Source organism: Paroedura picta, chromosome 3 (genome assembly GCF_049243985.1).
Source record: "Paroedura picta isolate Pp20150507F chromosome 3, Ppicta_v3.0, whole genome shotgun sequence".
Classification (NCBI taxonomy): domain Eukaryota; kingdom Metazoa; phylum Chordata; class Lepidosauria; order Squamata; family Gekkonidae; genus Paroedura; species Paroedura picta.
In genome coordinates, this window is record NC_135371.1 from 47062044 (window position 1) to 47078946 (window position 16903).

Below are 16903 nucleotides of genomic sequence, written 5' to 3' on the forward strand. Positions count from 1 at the left end.
TCAATTTTAAAACCATAAAAACAAGTCAGGGGCATAAAGGCAACATAAAACAACATTCAAGGGCCTAAAATGACCTTAACTGACATGGTGGACAGTGAGGGAGAAGGCAGTTCTTAATGCACCCCCACCCCCACCCCCCAATAGCATTTAAGGCTTTAAGAGGAAGGAATGGTGCTCTAAACTGTGCCCTGAAATAAGTGGGCAAAAAACTAGAAAGTCTCTGCTGATGTGTACAGAAATAAGTTACCTTAGTATCCTTGGCCTTTGTTTGTTCACTTTCTGTTTTGTCTCCCTTTTTAGTGTCCAAACTCTCTTTTCTACAGTTTCAAACAAAAATAAAATAATAAACAATAATAAACAAGCCATAAGGCTAGTCCATGATTTTGTTAAACATGTGTAGAATCCATAAAAGCACAGATTTGAAAACTGTTTTATAAAAAGAGGCAGTTGGCAGTTTTATTTAATTACACATTAGGGTACCAAGAAAACTGAAAGCATTAGTGCACTCTTCCCCTGTACCTGGCGTTTTTTTTCCTCTCCTTTTCCTCTGCTTCTTCTTTCTGAGCCGTGTTCAGACTTTCAGCATCAGCTAGGTTATCAACAGCAATGGCCAAGAAGACATTTAACAAGATATCTAATTCAGACTCTTTTAAGGATACTATAAGTATCACAATGGAGAAACATATGAAATCCCATCCTAAAGAAATAAAAGGGCTTTGGTAAACTGAAATGGTACTGGTGAGGCAGGATTTGAATGAAATTATGCTACTGTTTTTATATTTAATAAAGAATTTTCAAAAAAGTTGCTTGCTTCCCAAATCTGTCTGTTTTCTTGGCAGTGCTATACCACTCACAAAATTTAAAAAGGAAGAATTCCAACCCAATTTTTATTTATGGTTGATTCTATCCAGAGGCAATCCAGTCCACTTGTTGGTGTATGTATGTATGTGGTGGTGGAGGAAGGTGGCAGGCGCAGGGAGAAGCAGCTCTGGTGAGGCATGGAGTGGCTTCCCTGCCCCTCTCTAATCTTCTGTGCCCAAGGAGCTGGGACGAATGCATGGCAGTCTTGGGGCTGGCACTCCTCGGTGTTGCCGCCATTGGTGCCTTGCTGCCTCTGGCGGGACCGCACTGCCACCTCACCACCTCTCTGCTGTGTTGGAGGATTCGCTGCCACCTTGCTGCTGCCACCTTGCTGCCATTGCCTCACCTCCTTGGAGACTCCACCGCCACCTAGCAGCCTGCACCACCTCTCCACCTCTGCTTGCATTGCCTCTCCATCTCACAGCCTGTGCCACCTCTGCCCGAATGGAGCAACAGGCCAGGCAGGACATGGCGGCTGACGTGTGTGTGGCTGTGAGGCAGTGCTCATGCCTCATGGCCAGGTTTTGGGCCGGGCGCTCCAGGGGCCAGCCGAATCCTGGCCGCACCCAGATTGGCCTATGAAGCAGAAGCGGTGTCCGGAAACCCAGACAGGGCCCAGACACCACTCCATCCATAGTGGCTCAGAAAGAGAGAGAGAGACAGAGAGAGAGATTTCTAGATGGCCCCTCTCCAAAAAAGTGGTTCCAGGATGGTATACAACAGTAAAAAATACAAGGTATAAAACAAGTAAGAACATTAAAATACAGTTACAACAAAATTCTTAAATCCTGTTAATTTGCTTCACCCTAGGCAGAAAAAACAGCCCAACTAGCCAGGCAGACAGTAAGATGTATTTCATGAGAGCCTGGCTCAAAGGAGGGGGGGAGGGTGCTCATCTCACAATAGCCCCAAATGGGGGTAGGCAGGGGACCCAGATGGATAGTTTGGGGTGCAGCCTGGACCTAAACCATTTTTCTACCGGCAGCTCATTCCACCAGGCTGGAGCCAGGACGGAAAAGGCCTTGGCTCTGGTTGAGGTTAGGCGCACCTCTCCAGGGCCAGGGATCGTGAGCAAATTAGAATTTGCTGATCGCAGAGCCCTTTGAGGGGCATATACGGAGAGGCTGTCTCTCAGCTATGCAAGAACCAGACCACGTAAGGCCTTAAAGGTTAGGACCAGCATCTTAAATCTGATCTGGAATTCAATCAGCAACCAGTGCAGCTGTTGGAGAACAGGTCAAATGTGGGTTCTTCATAGGGTCCTTATAAGGACCGGGGCAGATGCATTTTGTATCAACGGCAACTTCTGGGTCAGGGATAAGGGGTGGCCCACATACAAGTTACAGTAGTCCAGCCTGGAGGTGATTGTCGCACCTGAAGTTACTGAAGTTGCTGCAAATCTCATATTTTCCATTTCCCACCTTCTTTATAAAATCCTAAACTGGAAACATTTGCCATCTTCCTCTTCTTTGGCACCAAAACGGAAGGCAACAAAACAGGTAATGAGGACACTGTAAAGACTAATAATTTAGATTTTAACATTTATTTATTATGGACGTGCAGAATTGGATCCAAAGGAACATTTCTGAGAACTGGAGGATTTCCACTGAATATCTTAATGATGGTTGCTCCCCCCCTCCAGCCAGGTGCAGCAGGAGGCAGAAAGAGAATGACTTTCTAAAGGTTAATCTGAGAATGTTTGGGACAAGGGGCAGAAGTTAAAGTATGGAATTTTGTCTCTCCAATCTAAATCTCCTTTACATGCTACATTTCTGAGTGCAAATGTCACTTAAAATGAAAGGATACAGTTACCACAGATGAAGAGAATAATGAAGTATATACAGACTACCATTCCTGATGATGATGGGCCGCCATATGCCATAATGCCATCATACATAACCGCATTCCAATCTTCACCTGTTAGAATCTAAGAAGCAGATTCCTTGTTACTGAATGAACTCCCAGAACACTAAAAATAAAATGACTTTTTCTTTACTGCATAATATACAAATAAACATTTCATTAAAATAAAAGTCCAGTTCCAGCAATTAAACTGTTTTATATTGTAAATAAGGATATCTTGGAAATTAAATTTAAGTTGTACCAAGATATTAAATTCACACAATAAACTGCATATCTCCCCCCCCAAAAAAAAATCCTTCCTTGTTAGGTTCATAAATTAACATTTAGGATCACTTGGACATAAAATTTCTTATTCTCACAAATTGTCCCAGTTGCATGAAGGTGTGTCAAAAAGTATTGCTACAAAATAGTAGAAACAAAATATCAAAATGTGAACCTATTGTTTCTTAACATATCTTCCATCTATCTCTCTAACCCTTCCCCGAAGAATTCTGTGCTCTTCAATTTACACCACATCAAAATGGCAGTTTCAGTATCCTAAAGGGACCCAAATCATGTTCCTTTTAAATGTTCTTTGGGTTTGGGGAACAAAAAGAAGCCTGAAGGGGCAAGATCAGGGTTGTGGGGTAGATGGAGTAAGGTTCCCAATGAAATTCTCATAGTACAGCCCTTGCTACCCTTGAAGAATGAGCAGGTACAGTGTCATGATGGGAAAAAAAGTATCAGCACAACTTTCCTGGCCTTTTTCTCACCAATGCAAGTTTTCACTTTTCTTAAAATATCATCATAATAAGCCCCTATGATCATCCTGTGATGATTGTTTTGTTTGGAATTAACATTTTGTTTGGAATAAACCCATGCATGTATGAACTGGAACTAGTAGCAATACATTTTGACTTACCTTGTATATCTTTGCAAGTGTCGTTAAAATGGTAACAATGCTTAGTATTCATGCAGTACATTTTAAGCACTGAAAGCACTTCATGTGTCTTACCTGAGTATTACTTAACAACACCTCTTTAAAATGAAACAGTCTTACTATCCCTATAAAACCACACAGTGAGTATGTGACTGAGATTCACTCCCTCAAGTTTCTGCTAGCAATAATATGGTTCATATATTAACTTTTTACCTTGGTTCATATATTACCTTTTTACAATATATGAAAAATAAATTAATAGGACTGGGGACAGAAATGATTTGTACATCCAGTCTTATTGTTTGCTTGTAACAGCTGTCACTGAAGTTTTTACAAAAGCTTTCCCAAAAATAAACTCCAGAGTTTTTGTAAAAAAAAACATGGCATTTTCATAGTATGATATGATCAATAATGTAAAATATTTCACTGACATAGTAGTTTAGATCCAACCTACTCCACTTAGTTAAACGTGAAGCCTTCCTCCAGCAAAAAGATATTTCTACTAGCTTGAACCACAGGAAGACTCTCTGAGCAGGAAGAAGGCTGAGCGGAGTGTCAGGATCCAATTCCATGTGATTATTAAACAGATAAAAATCTGCAAGTCAATACTGGACAGAGTGAGCAAGGGGATTAAAAAAAAAGTTGATTAGATCCTATGGATCCATTTTGCTAGTGACAGAGCTTTAATATGAGATAAGGATCTGTGAAATTTAACACAATATCTTGCTATCACCTCTACAAGAATAGGGAAGTAACGGAAAGTCACTTCTGCAACTAAGATTATGAGTTTATTTGGTTGGTTCTCATTCACAAACTTAATCTGGGTATATGCATTCATTCAGTGAATGCAAATTAATTTGAATGCAGTTTGTCTTGGCTTCCTACAATGAACTCTAGGATGTTGATGTTTGTTTATTTGTTTGGGTGTTACATGGGAGAATTCTTTCTCAGGAATCACTAGCATCTATAGAGAACTATTATAATGAGAGTCATTGTTCCTTGGTTCATTTAAATATGGAGCAAAAGCATACCCTGTGTTTTGGAAATCAATAGCTAAGTACACTTTTCATTTATAGTATAACAGCAGCCAATAGGCTGTTCAGTATTAGCAAATTTTGCTTTGAAGGCCAAGGACATGGAATCAAACTTTACACTGGGATCTCCATATTGTGCAAATGCACTTCAACTGGATTGCAGAAAATATTAAAGACTGATACGCAATATAAAATATGAACAAATTGAGTTTTCAACTTCGTCCCAAAAGCTATTTCACATATTAGTTCTTCCAAATGGAAACTAATCTTCATTGCGGAAAAGGCATGAAATCTTTAATATCTCCATGATGGGACTTTTGGCCGAGGATGTGATATACTAACTGATGAATCAGTACAACCTCCCAAGAATACATCGTTAAAGCACAGACATTGGTCTAGCACCTTAGGTGGAGAACTTGAAATAAATGTCTCAGCCTACTGGTAGCAAATGTGTAGCAGCTCTATTTCTACATAAGCACTTCTGTGAGCATTGGTGGGATTATTTTCTACTTTTGTTCCCTTTGTTTTAAGTTGAGGAACAGGCAATCTCCTCTCTTCCCAGCTAAACTATCATAGCATGTGTTATTTTTTAAATGTACCCAGGTTTCAAAAACATAACTGCAGAGAGCAAACAAAACAAAACAAGTCCTGCTATGTCCAAATACCTCTTTAAATCACAAGAACTAACAACGGCATTTATATATGAAATAAACACAGTTGTAAAACAATCAAATATAAGATTTTGAAGTTAATGACTTTCCATGTTTTTACAGCTAAATTGAGGATGAACAAAGACAACTTAATATTAATGACATTAACATAAAAGCTATGCTGCATAGATAGATTGAATACATGATATGAACAAATGGTACAAAATGATGCAAAATTACCAGAATATTGACTTTAATGAGCAGAATGCTATTTAACACAAACAGAATTAATAGTAATTGAGATAGTGATTTTTTTTTAGGAGACAGGATTATTTAGACAGTTTTGTTGTTCAAAGATAAAATGTTTTATAGTGGGTGAAAGAAAGTTACCTGGAATACAGTTAAAAGAGCTTGTGGAAAATTATCGAAGGTGCTCCGTTTTGTTTGAGTTTCATCAAAATTAAATTTGCCTCCAAACAGCTGCATTCCAAGCAATGAGAAGATTATGATGAAGAGGAAAAGCAGAAGCAACAGTGAAGCAATGGACTTCATTGAGTTTAACAAGGATGCTACCAAGTTGCTCAGGGATGTCCAGTGCCTATAAATTAAAATGCGTGTGTTAACAAAAAAAAAAACCCGTAAAAGAACAAGTGCGTGATGAAATATTACAAAAGAGCTGCGGATCATACAAGGGTCAGTAAAACTCAGCAGCAAGTTAAAATAAACCCCAAAAAGGCATAATCTCTGAGTCCATCTTACCTGGTCACTTTGAAAATACGGAGAAGACGCACACAGCGAAACACTGAAATTCCAAGGGGAGACATAATTTCCAATTCCACCAAGATGGTTTCAACAATGCCACCACATACCACGAAGCAATCAAAACGGTTGAAAAGGGACACAAAGTAGGACTGCAGGCCCAGACTGTACATCTTCACTAACATTTCACAGGTGAACAAAGCCAACAGAACTTTGTTTGCTATATCTGAGAAAGAAAGAAAGAAATCAGAAACTAAGATTGATTTACCTCCCTCTGGTTTAATATCATTAGTGGTTTGAAAAAAATATATAAATTTTGCTTTCATTTATCCTTTTTCACCTTTTTCACTAAATCACACATTTTCCCACAAATTACAATGCAACCCATATGAATAAAACCATAGGAACAGAAGAGGCAATATTTTATTGAAATATGCCAGGACTTCACACTTGAAGTATGTATATATTTTTATTAAAACATATTACAGTTTTTATTTATGGTTTTAATGTTTCTTTATTTTTACATGTATTTAGTTATTTTGCTGGTTCTTTTGATTTGTTGTATTCTTTATGGTGTGAGGTCGATAAAACTGCAAATTATACTCAGAAAAGGCACTGGTGAAAGCTTTTTGCTGAAATGCACTTGACATACTGTTTTATTTTACTTGAAAAAATAGTCAAAAAACAGTTGAAGGCAAAAATCAAAAATAATTTTCATAATATACTCCTATAAGGTACAAAACTTACACAATTGATTCCTTATATGTAAACTTTTTTAAAATCAATAACTTCACAAATTGAGAAAAAAATCTCCTAAAAATTGAATGCAAACTAAAGTCAAAATAATTATATAGAAGCATTAGGGAATGTACTTTGAATATGTGGTCAAAAATCTTTTTCTAAAAAAGATTTTGTATTTTTTGTATAGTATGGAAATACTCCTGATGAAGACTCTGGGTGAAATCAACTCTATCTGGGAAATCATTTGTTTGTTTGTTTATTTATTTGATTTCTATATGGCTACTCCAAGACCAGCCGGATTGTGGTGGTTTACAAAAGTATAGCAATAAAAACACTAAATCCCCAAAAGACAGCAAAGCTATTCTTGCTTTAGGATGCTTTGGGCTGATCCTGCGTTGAGCAGGGGGTTGGACTAGATGGCCTGTATGGCCCCTTCCAACTCTATGATTCTATGGCATCTTGCCGACAAAAGAACAATACAGATATGAAGGTAGAATAAAATAGCAGAGATGGTGACAATAACTATCCTTTACTAGACCCGTTACTCCTCAACTCATCCATTCCCAGTTGTATTATCTAAAAAGATGTTAATTGAGGGGGCGATGACTGGCCACTGGGGGGGCAGATTTCATAAGGACGGGGGAGGACCTGCTCTTATTAGAAATTTTGTTCATATAGCTTTTTCTGCCAAATGTATGGTGTCGATTAGGCTTGTGCGCTTTGGCGGTCATTCAAGCCCAAAGCGGCCAACACCGTGGAGCAAGAGGGAGGGGCAGCGCCAGCACCCACACACAGGCGCAGAGCTCTGCACCTGCCTGCATGTGCTGGTACCACCCCTTCCCCCCTGTGTCCTGGCTGCCTCGGGCCTGAATGGCTGCCGAAGTGGCTGAAGTGCACCAAAGTGCACAAGTCTAGTGTAAATGCTTCAACATAACTATTTTGACTTGAGTTTTGCACTCAATTCTTATATTTTTCTCCATTTGTGAAGTGCTTGATTGAAAAAAATGTTTAGCTATAAGGAAACTGTTTTATATATTATAGAAATATAGTATTAATTTTTTTAAACTATTTTTATTTTTTCCATCTCCACTATTTGGCCAACTTATGTATCTGTTCTTCACTATACTAGTTTTATCTTACTTGGCATTCTGTGTTTCTTGGTTTTGATTTGTTATTAAATCCCTAGAGTTATGTTTTCTGTACATAACTGAATTGGTTCAGTTATGTATTGGATCATACCATTCTTCCTCCCTGTTTTGGTTGGGTATTTTTCTCTTTTTCTCTGGTATTCAATCTAGATAAAACTGGCGTGCAATTGGTTGACAGTAAGGCCAGCTAAAGGTTATGGAGCTGAGGTGGAAATATCCCTTAACGAGAAGGTATCTAGATCCACGGCTACTTATGAACGTCCAGTTCTCTACAGTACATGGCACCTTTACCAGTGTTGGTTGGTTTGGCCTTTTATCAAGAGGTGCGAGTTGCTTACAGTTGTCCACATTCTGATATCTAGGTTGAACTAGTGCAATGTATTCTACTTTAAGCTACCTATAATGAATATTCAAAAGCTACAATTCATTCAAAATCCAGCAGCTATCCTACTAGTAAGTACAACCAATACAAAAATACAATAAATAAATAATTAATAAAACCTACATGAACTATCACTTCCCTAAATGCCAGTTTGCTTCTGAGTACAACTGAGTGCTGATTTTTACATATAAAGCTCTACAGGGGTACCTGAAGCAGCATTTTGTCCCATATGAACTTGCCAGGTCTGGCATAAGGACTGCCAGTCAGATATATGCCTGCAAGTTCCTATACAGATAAGATTCAGATGCATAGGCATATTGGTTTGATGTAGCAGAACAAAATTTGGTTCAATGGCACCTTTAAGACCAACAAAGTTTTATTCAAGGTGTGAGTTAAAATCCACACTTCCTCAGATAAGTTCCCTTATGGGAAATCAATTCACAGGTGCATGAGGCCGAGTGTGGATTGGGAATGCAGCACATGGGCAGAAGAGGCTAATGTCTTTCTCTCTGTGCCAGTTTTCTGGCCTGAAGTGGTCCCAGGAGTATGATATTGGTACCTCATGTATCCCATTAGTAGATATAAAGAACAAATAGTACATGTTGAATTCAAAGAATGATGAAGTGGAAAAGGCATGTATGCAATGGTCCTGATCTGAACTGGAACCTGAATGCCAGAGCATTGAGTTCATAGGTGAGACAGCACAAATCTGATTACATGGCCTTGGGGGGGGGGGGAATGTAATGTGTAGTAAGGCCCTTTGCTTGCTTCACTATGGCCCATTATGCACGGCCGCCGAAACGGCGATTTCGGGTCACATGGAAAACGCGGAGGGGGAAGACCGGTTATGCACACCGGTTATGCACGGGGCGGGGTGTGACGGCGGCAAAACCCAGAGTAACTGATTATGCACGCTGCGATCCGGGCGCCGCTTCTGGTTGCGCCCCGGTCACCCGGAAGCTGCGCTTTCTTCCGCGTTTCACTGATGCGGCTTTTTCGGCGGCATGCACCAAAGCTGCAGCCGGTTGCAGCCGGCTCCGTGCGTTATCGGTGATTTTAGTCGCCGCCATTCCACCCCGAATGTGCGCTAAAACCCCCGTGCATAATGGGTCTATTTGAGGCTAGGTGACAAAGCATGCCTTTCCAGTTGAGATGTCCATAATATGGAACTTCCTCCCCACAGGAAATTTCCTAGTTTCCAAATTTACAATCTTTTAGGGTATTAGGCAAAACCAGTTTTCTTTTCCCAGCCTTTTAAGAAAAACATGTTCTTTGCTATGGAGATTTTAGAAGCTCCTCTCAATGTTGACATCTGCTTTTTAATGCTGCACTATGTTAGATGTTGAACATAATTATCCACAGTTTTTATTTTACAAATGTCTCTCTCTTTATGTCTATCCAGAGGCTAGGGTATTAGCTGGCTACCACTTGATGGGGGCATGGGAAGGAGTCATGGCAGGGGCCTGCCATACATGCAGGAGGCCCATCGGTAAACCCAGGAGCCCTTGCCCATGTCCCCAACACCAGCCCCTGACATCCGTCCGCCACAATGCTGAGAAGCCCATGAGGGTCACCCCTACTCACCCCCCCCGTCATGCAGCAGCAGAACCAGACCAATGGTGGCTCACACTTCCCAGCAGTCCCATAGCAATGTGCAAGGGGGACTTGTGGTCCAAGGAGGCTGGTCCCTCCACCAAACATGGGGAAAGTGGCAGGATGTCGGGTGATGGGGTGGGCCTGGACATGAGTAGACATTTCTCATAGGCTACTGGGTTCAGACACACACACACACACACACACACACACACACACACACACACTGATGTCACCAAGCCCCATCCACCAAACAGGCTTGGTACACCGCTGTATCTATCTATCAACATCTGTAAGGTAGCTTGTGTGTGTGAGTGTAAAGGTAGAGTGATGATAAAGTTATTTACTTGTGGAGCAGAATCAGGTCCACAAATAGGGAAACAGATTCATAAGGAATGCTGTTGGCACCTTACCTGACAACCCTTCTTTCTCTATGCATAATTTTGAAATAAATGAGCACAAGCAAATACAATCTCTGGAAAAAATATGGGTAGCAATAGACACATCTTTTACTAGATCCAGATAGTCCTGTTGGTGGCCCACATTGGAAGTAGAGACTTCAATCTTCAACCTTGGTTAGAAGCCAAACATAACTTACTATATGGCACTTAAAAACTGTTCATTGCTTCCCATTTCATAACTTAAGTATCTTAAACAATGAAAAACCACTCAGAAGTATATATTTTAAAAGCTGATAAGCTCCCTACAATGTCTGTAAGTTATTGCAAGAAAGGAATGTTTCAGTTTACCTTGTATTTGGGTCAGCCAATCAGGTTGGTTGTAATGCTCAGAAGAGATGGTTAATGTGTTCAGGAACACCAATACGATAACTAACCAATAAAATGAGACTGATTTTACAGCAGCTCTACACCTTCTGCGATTGAATCGGTTCCATCGGCGCCAACGTCGACTAAAATTTAAAATAGCAACAGCATTACAGGGTAGAATAAAATTATATAAATCGGGCTACAAGAATATTTCTGCTGGTCAAAGAGATTTTGAGATGACTTTGCCACAGTTAAAACAGTAATGACTCCTTTTGTCTTCAACTAAAATGACTACTTGAAAACATTTGGTGTGTTTCCTGGCACTTACAAGCTGCAAGCAATTACTGAATTATGTAACATACACTCAGTTTATGCTAGACATGTGCCTTTTGACTTGAACGTTAAAATAATAATCTTTAAATATGTACTTAGAAAATGCATAGTAATTTAAACAGATTAGGCAGGTGTCAACCAGGCTTGATTTGGAATCCACCCTGAAGGTGCCATCCCACACAGGGAAGAATGTTTCATCTTTAAATTATGTTAAAATTTAAAGATGTTTCTGGATTCAACTCAGTATGAAACTATGAATGGGACGATCGTACATCCATGACAACTGTAAGCTCAAATGGGCTATCACACATACAAAGCAGACCTCCCTACATTCATTACTCTTTCAATTATTATCTGGACATAGGGCAATTCCTACACTGCAGTACTGATATTTGATGCCATCCATAGTGACAACATCAGTTATCCCTTCCCCCCTTTCCAACAGAGAACATTGCTAATCATGTGTTTTGGGATACTGCTGTACCTGAAGCTCTCTGGACTAGGGCTAAAATCTTACTAAGATCTTACTAAGGAAAACAGTGTGCTCTAGTAAATGATGCAAATCAGAATTATCTACAATCACAATAAGAACCTGAGACAATTTAGTTATAGTTGTAACAAGGAAGAAATACGAAGGAACAACCTGCTGCCTGTAATGATAATTTCCTCATGCAACATTTCAACTGAGTGGGTCAACATCTTACAAGAACTGACATTGGATGATGTTTCCCCTGCATAAAACCTGCCTTTGTGTACACCTTGTCTATATGTGAAATTTCCTTGGAGGCAGAGATGAAAAGGAGACTGGGCAAATTACACACTTTATTGACATGGCAATATTATGACTAACTCTAATCATACAAGTAGCCCATTACCTCAACCACATAGGCTTAATGACTATTTCGTCTTTCTTACTTTGTTCGGCAAAGCTGTATTGGGTAGTATATGAGACCAGCACAAGCTTGAGTCACATAATAAGGGAGCTGAGGGTCGAGCTATTCTAAGATTTCCTAAGAGGTTCCCTAAGTAGCTTGAGACAATCAAAGGAGCTACATCCTTCCAGGGCCGTGCATGGTGCTGCACATTGAAAATGTTCTGAATTGGGCCAAATGCCTTAAAAGAAGAACAGCATCTATTTCAGTTTCCTTCGAGATGGGGTTAATGTTATATTTTGAAATATCCACCATTTGTTTTTCCATTCATAACATGTGCTCACATAAAGAAGAGCGCAGCTATTATTTTTGTGACTGGAAAAAATACAACTTGTTGCAAGGAAACAGCAACAAAAATGCTGCAAATTAAGCTCAGATGGTTTATCCAAGTATTTTCATTGTGGTTAATAAAGGAAGGAATCATGGCAGTATTTGGAGTACACGGTTAAGGTGAACTATGGCTAGACAGTAGGATTAGCAGCCTGGAATGATAAATACATTTTATGCCAATCCCATCCCTTGTAGATGGGGACAAGAAGTGGTTTGGTAGTTTCAACATAACCACAAATACTTTCTCACAATTGAATTATTTTCCTGTCTATACATATGACATCATATTTTTGCAACAAGACTTGCTTAAATCTATTTGTGAATTCTACATTAAGACAATACTCATTATACAGTGTGACCCTGAATGAGATAAATCTGTACAAGAACTGTTTAAGCAGCTTTGAAATCTAAGATGTACTGCAAGCATAGACAGTGTGATCTAAAGGCCTCTAAAAACAGAATGGAGAAACAATGGCAGTTGTGTACCCATGAGGGCCAGACCAAACTTGAGTCCTGACAAACACTGTCAGTGAAAATCTGGTATATAGAGTAAACAAAATGGAATTCTTCTTGTGGCTTTAGCAGATAACTATCTTCAAAGAATGATGGAAGCCACACTTTATCCCATTTACTATTATTATTCTCATTTCCTGGGTCTAGTGAAAAAAATTCTACAAGGGTAAGTTCAAAGCCCATTACAGCAGATTTGATAGCTTAAGGGTCATAAGTTTAAGTTTAAAAGTTTATACTGCATAGAAAATTGATGAAATTACAGAAGAAGGAGCAGATAAAAAGCAGACATTTTTAAGATTCGCCCCAAAGATGAAAAGGCTTTAGAAAACAGCAACAGAAACTCAGATTTGCATTAACAAAGTTAAGAAACAAAGCAAGGTCTCATATTGGGAATATGACTGAAACTATGCTTATAAATGAGTGTCCAGAGAAAAAGGGGAAACACAGGGGTGCACTGTAACCATTACTCACTGAATGGTCTTCTGTGCAGGAACACCTGGGACTGCATGACTGCAAGCCAGCTGTGGAGAGGAGCTTCCAAGCTTTGCTGAAGAAGCTTTGCTGAAGAAGCTTCATGCAGTGCCATGTGTGTCTGCACAGAAGCTACAAAGTTGAAGTAAAGCACTGAATCTTAGCACTAGGCATCTCGCAAGAAATATTGCTGCTGTGATCTTTACACAGAATGGTTTCCTTCAGACACAGTACCAAACCTAAGACATAATCGTGCCATTATCACAAGTCCTGAAGGAGCTTTGGGCTCTTCAATGAGACACTTGCTCTCCCTCCTGCATGACAGCATTAAGTTAATTAATTCCTGATTTGTCTCAAACTAAAGTTTGCTCTTGCATCCATGACTTCAAATATTACTTGTCCTTACCCTGAAAATTAGCATTGCAAAGTGAGAACTGCCACGTTCAAATCTGATTTTCAGATACAATGGCAAATTCAGATTTGCTGCAAAACAAATTTTAAAAAAGATCATGGTGTAAAAAAGTAAAGTGAGAAAAGAATATCCCGGACATTCATTAACACAGTGGCAAACACAGTTTTGGTGTTCCAACTTAAACAACCCTATTACAAGGCAAAATCCTTAAACAATATTGTGTTTTTTATTAAGGAATAAAGTTATCAGTGGGACTGCCATCTTGGCCATCTCAAACTAAGTGATGTATGAGAAGAAAGAGATCCCACAAGAGGTTTGCATGTTCTATAGTAGGAAACAAGGAATGTCATCCACAGACTCCTGAAAAATGGCTGAGAGGGTGTATCAAAATATGAGTTTATCCAAAAGCCAGACTTCTGGGCTGTAAGAAATAAGTTACAGGCTGAAAAGCAGGCCAGAACTGTACTAATTTATGTCTAAAATATTAAATCTTCCTTCAGATAAGGGGAACCTCAAATCACTGAAAACCTTTGTATATTCTATTCCATTTCCAAATACAAATCCTATTATAAAACATTGACAGTTTATCTTGCAAATGGCAGTCCTCAAGGAGACAGGCAGGTAATACACAAACTAGAAAACACACATCCCTCAACCTTAGCCTGCAAGAACACTTGGAATTCTGACAGCGGGTAATAGCCATAACTATCAAGGCAGACCTGCCATAGTCTAAGATAATTACTCCCCTGTCTCAAACCTGGGACCCTGGAGCAAGACTGTTCTATCAGCAGGCAGGCTCAATATTTATTTCAGAGACACTGACAGGTGATAAACTTGGTAGAAGTTATGCTCACCAAAGGAAGCAACAGTACTCCTCATTGGTTTTGATTCAAAATACTGGATTGAATGTACAGTAATGTTTGAATCCCCACAAAAGGCTTCTGAGTGAACTTAACTACCATGGGGTAAGAGACTGGGTCTTCTTGTGGATTAGTAATCAGTGCGAATACGTAAACAGAGAGCTATTGGAATGCAGGGATTTAGTGGAATCCCCCATTGACTTAAATCAGGACTGGTACAATTTAATATATTCATAAATGAGGTTTCCAGGTGACAAATTATGCAGGTTTCCAGGTGACAAATTATGCAAAGATGTTTATGAATAATTTCTGTAGTGATTGTGAATAATTTCTCTAAATTGGGATGAATAACCAAAAATATGCTGAATGAGATTCACTGCAGGTAAGTACAAAGGCAATGGTATAAAAATATCCTAACTTTACATATTCTTAGATGGCGTCTGACCTGACAGTGATTGACTAGGTAGGAAATCTTGCAGTGTGATGGATAGTTCAATTAAAGTATTGAGTCAGTGTCCTCCAAGAATGGAAAATGTAAAGACCATGCTAATAATTCCTTAATAATAACCTTCATTGTTAACTATGAATGAGCAGTGTCAATTAGGGATGGGAGATTCAGATCAGATAAGTCCAAAAATATTTGAATCAATGCTGATTCAAGTATCATTTAGGGTTTTCCGGGTTTAATTTCACATCCCATCAGTTTAAATGAGCCAAATCAGGTAAGTCCGAATCGTGATTCGGCTGATTCAGACTGTTTAAACTTTAAATGGAAACATCCTTCCTTCCTGCTCTCTCTGTCTCTTCTCTAGTCAGTCTTTCCCACCTTTTGCCCTGGTTTCCAGGACAATGGGGGGAGGAGGAAGAGGCATCCTGACAGGCCAGTGGAAGACGCATCTTAGTCAGGGTTAGAGCCATTCATTGCAATACATTTTGCAAATGCAGTTGCAATAAGGTCTAGAAGCTTGCAACTATAGATAGCCCAGATTTACCTCTAGTTCTTTCCTTTGCTTTGTAAATATCTACATATTCATACTGTCATTATTCACAAAACAAACACCAATCAGTCTTTTTTTATTTATATGGAGTACCAAGGAAAGTAACAGAGAAATTTTCCATAACAAAAACATTCTCTACGATCACAGGAAGTTTACTTATACAAAGTCAGATATTTGACAGTGGCTCAGTTTTTCCAGCTTTCCCCTCAGATATTCTTTAGGAAGGAGAGATTGCAAAGGATAGCATCCAGGACTATCAACACACAAAGTTTAGTTGTCTTTAACCATTTTTCATTTCAGAAAAGCAAGATCTCTGCCACAAAGTAAACTTTTGATCATGTTCCTGAGAAGAATCAGAACTGTACAATCTTTAAACACAGAACAAGGCAACAGGGTTGCCAGCTCTGGGTTGGAGATTTTGTAGGTGTGGTCTGGGGAGGACTGGGTTTGGGGAGGGGGAGGACCTCAACAGGTTGTAATGCCATAGTGTTCACCCTTCAAAGCAGCCACTTTCTCCAGGGGAGCTGATCCTGGCTGTCCAGATATCTCCAGGTGCCACCTGGAGGTTGGCAACATCAGCCAGATAGTATGGTTAATGGCATCAAATCCTCTGGCTAATTTCCCAGAACAACAAGAGCAAAAGATACATCCATCTGAAGACATTTGCTCAAATTGCTCGACATTTGCAAGATAAGAAAGTGGATTTTGCCTGAACAAAAAATCTAGATGCTGTCAGAATTCCTTTTGATTTGACTTCTTGATGTTAGTCGTTATTCTGAATATCATCAGCATTCAGTTTGTAGATATAACAAACTGTTTCTTATATGTCATGGGATTATTCATCTATCAGCCTAGATATTAAAGAAATATATCACAGCAATAGAACTGCAGTAGTCAGTAAACTATCCAAAAAGGTATTTCTAAATAAGATGTCTGTGCGCTTCTGAACAGTTTATAAATATATATATAAATATATAGGAAGGCACTCACTTGTTATTCCCAATATCTTGCTTCCAACACAATCCATCCTTATCCATGGTTCCTCTATATATTTGTGAAACAGCCTGGGGGGTGGGAAGTGTCCAGCTGTCCAAGTTGGAATAGGCCCTGCCCCTACAGCCCCCTCCCTCCCTCCCTGGATGCTAGCCACGTTACTCTCAGACATGCCAAAGAGAGCTGCCCAAACTGCACACCAGCCCTCCTACAAACCAGCTCTAATTACCTGCTATGCCTTCTGCTGTGAGGCATACCGGACACGCAGTGAGAAGGAGAGAGACACACACACATAGAGATCTGCACCTCCTGGTGTCTCCTGGGTCCTAGCGCCCGTTGCATTC

The 16903-nt window shown here is 39.6% G+C and overlaps 1 protein-coding gene across 14 annotated transcripts in view; it reads right to left on the minus strand.

Annotated features, from left to right (window-relative positions):
* CACNA1D (calcium voltage-gated channel subunit alpha1 D) overlaps window positions 1-16903 on the minus strand; it is a 312904-nt gene that overhangs the window by 111900 nt on the left and 184101 nt on the right. For all 14 annotated transcript variants that reach the window (XM_077325522.1, XM_077325529.1, XM_077325523.1 and 11 more), the window contains 6 exons: window positions 10700-10860; window positions 6087-6312; window positions 5718-5925; window positions 2668-2788; window positions 520-634; window positions 248-317 (listed from right to left, as the gene is read on the minus strand). In XM_077325522.1, coding sequence (XP_077181637.1) covers window positions 248-317; window positions 520-634; window positions 2668-2788; window positions 5718-5925; window positions 6087-6312; window positions 10700-10860 — 901 coding nt within the window. The remainder of the gene's footprint in view (window positions 1-247; window positions 318-519; window positions 635-2667; window positions 2789-5717; window positions 5926-6086; window positions 6313-10699; window positions 10861-16903) is intronic.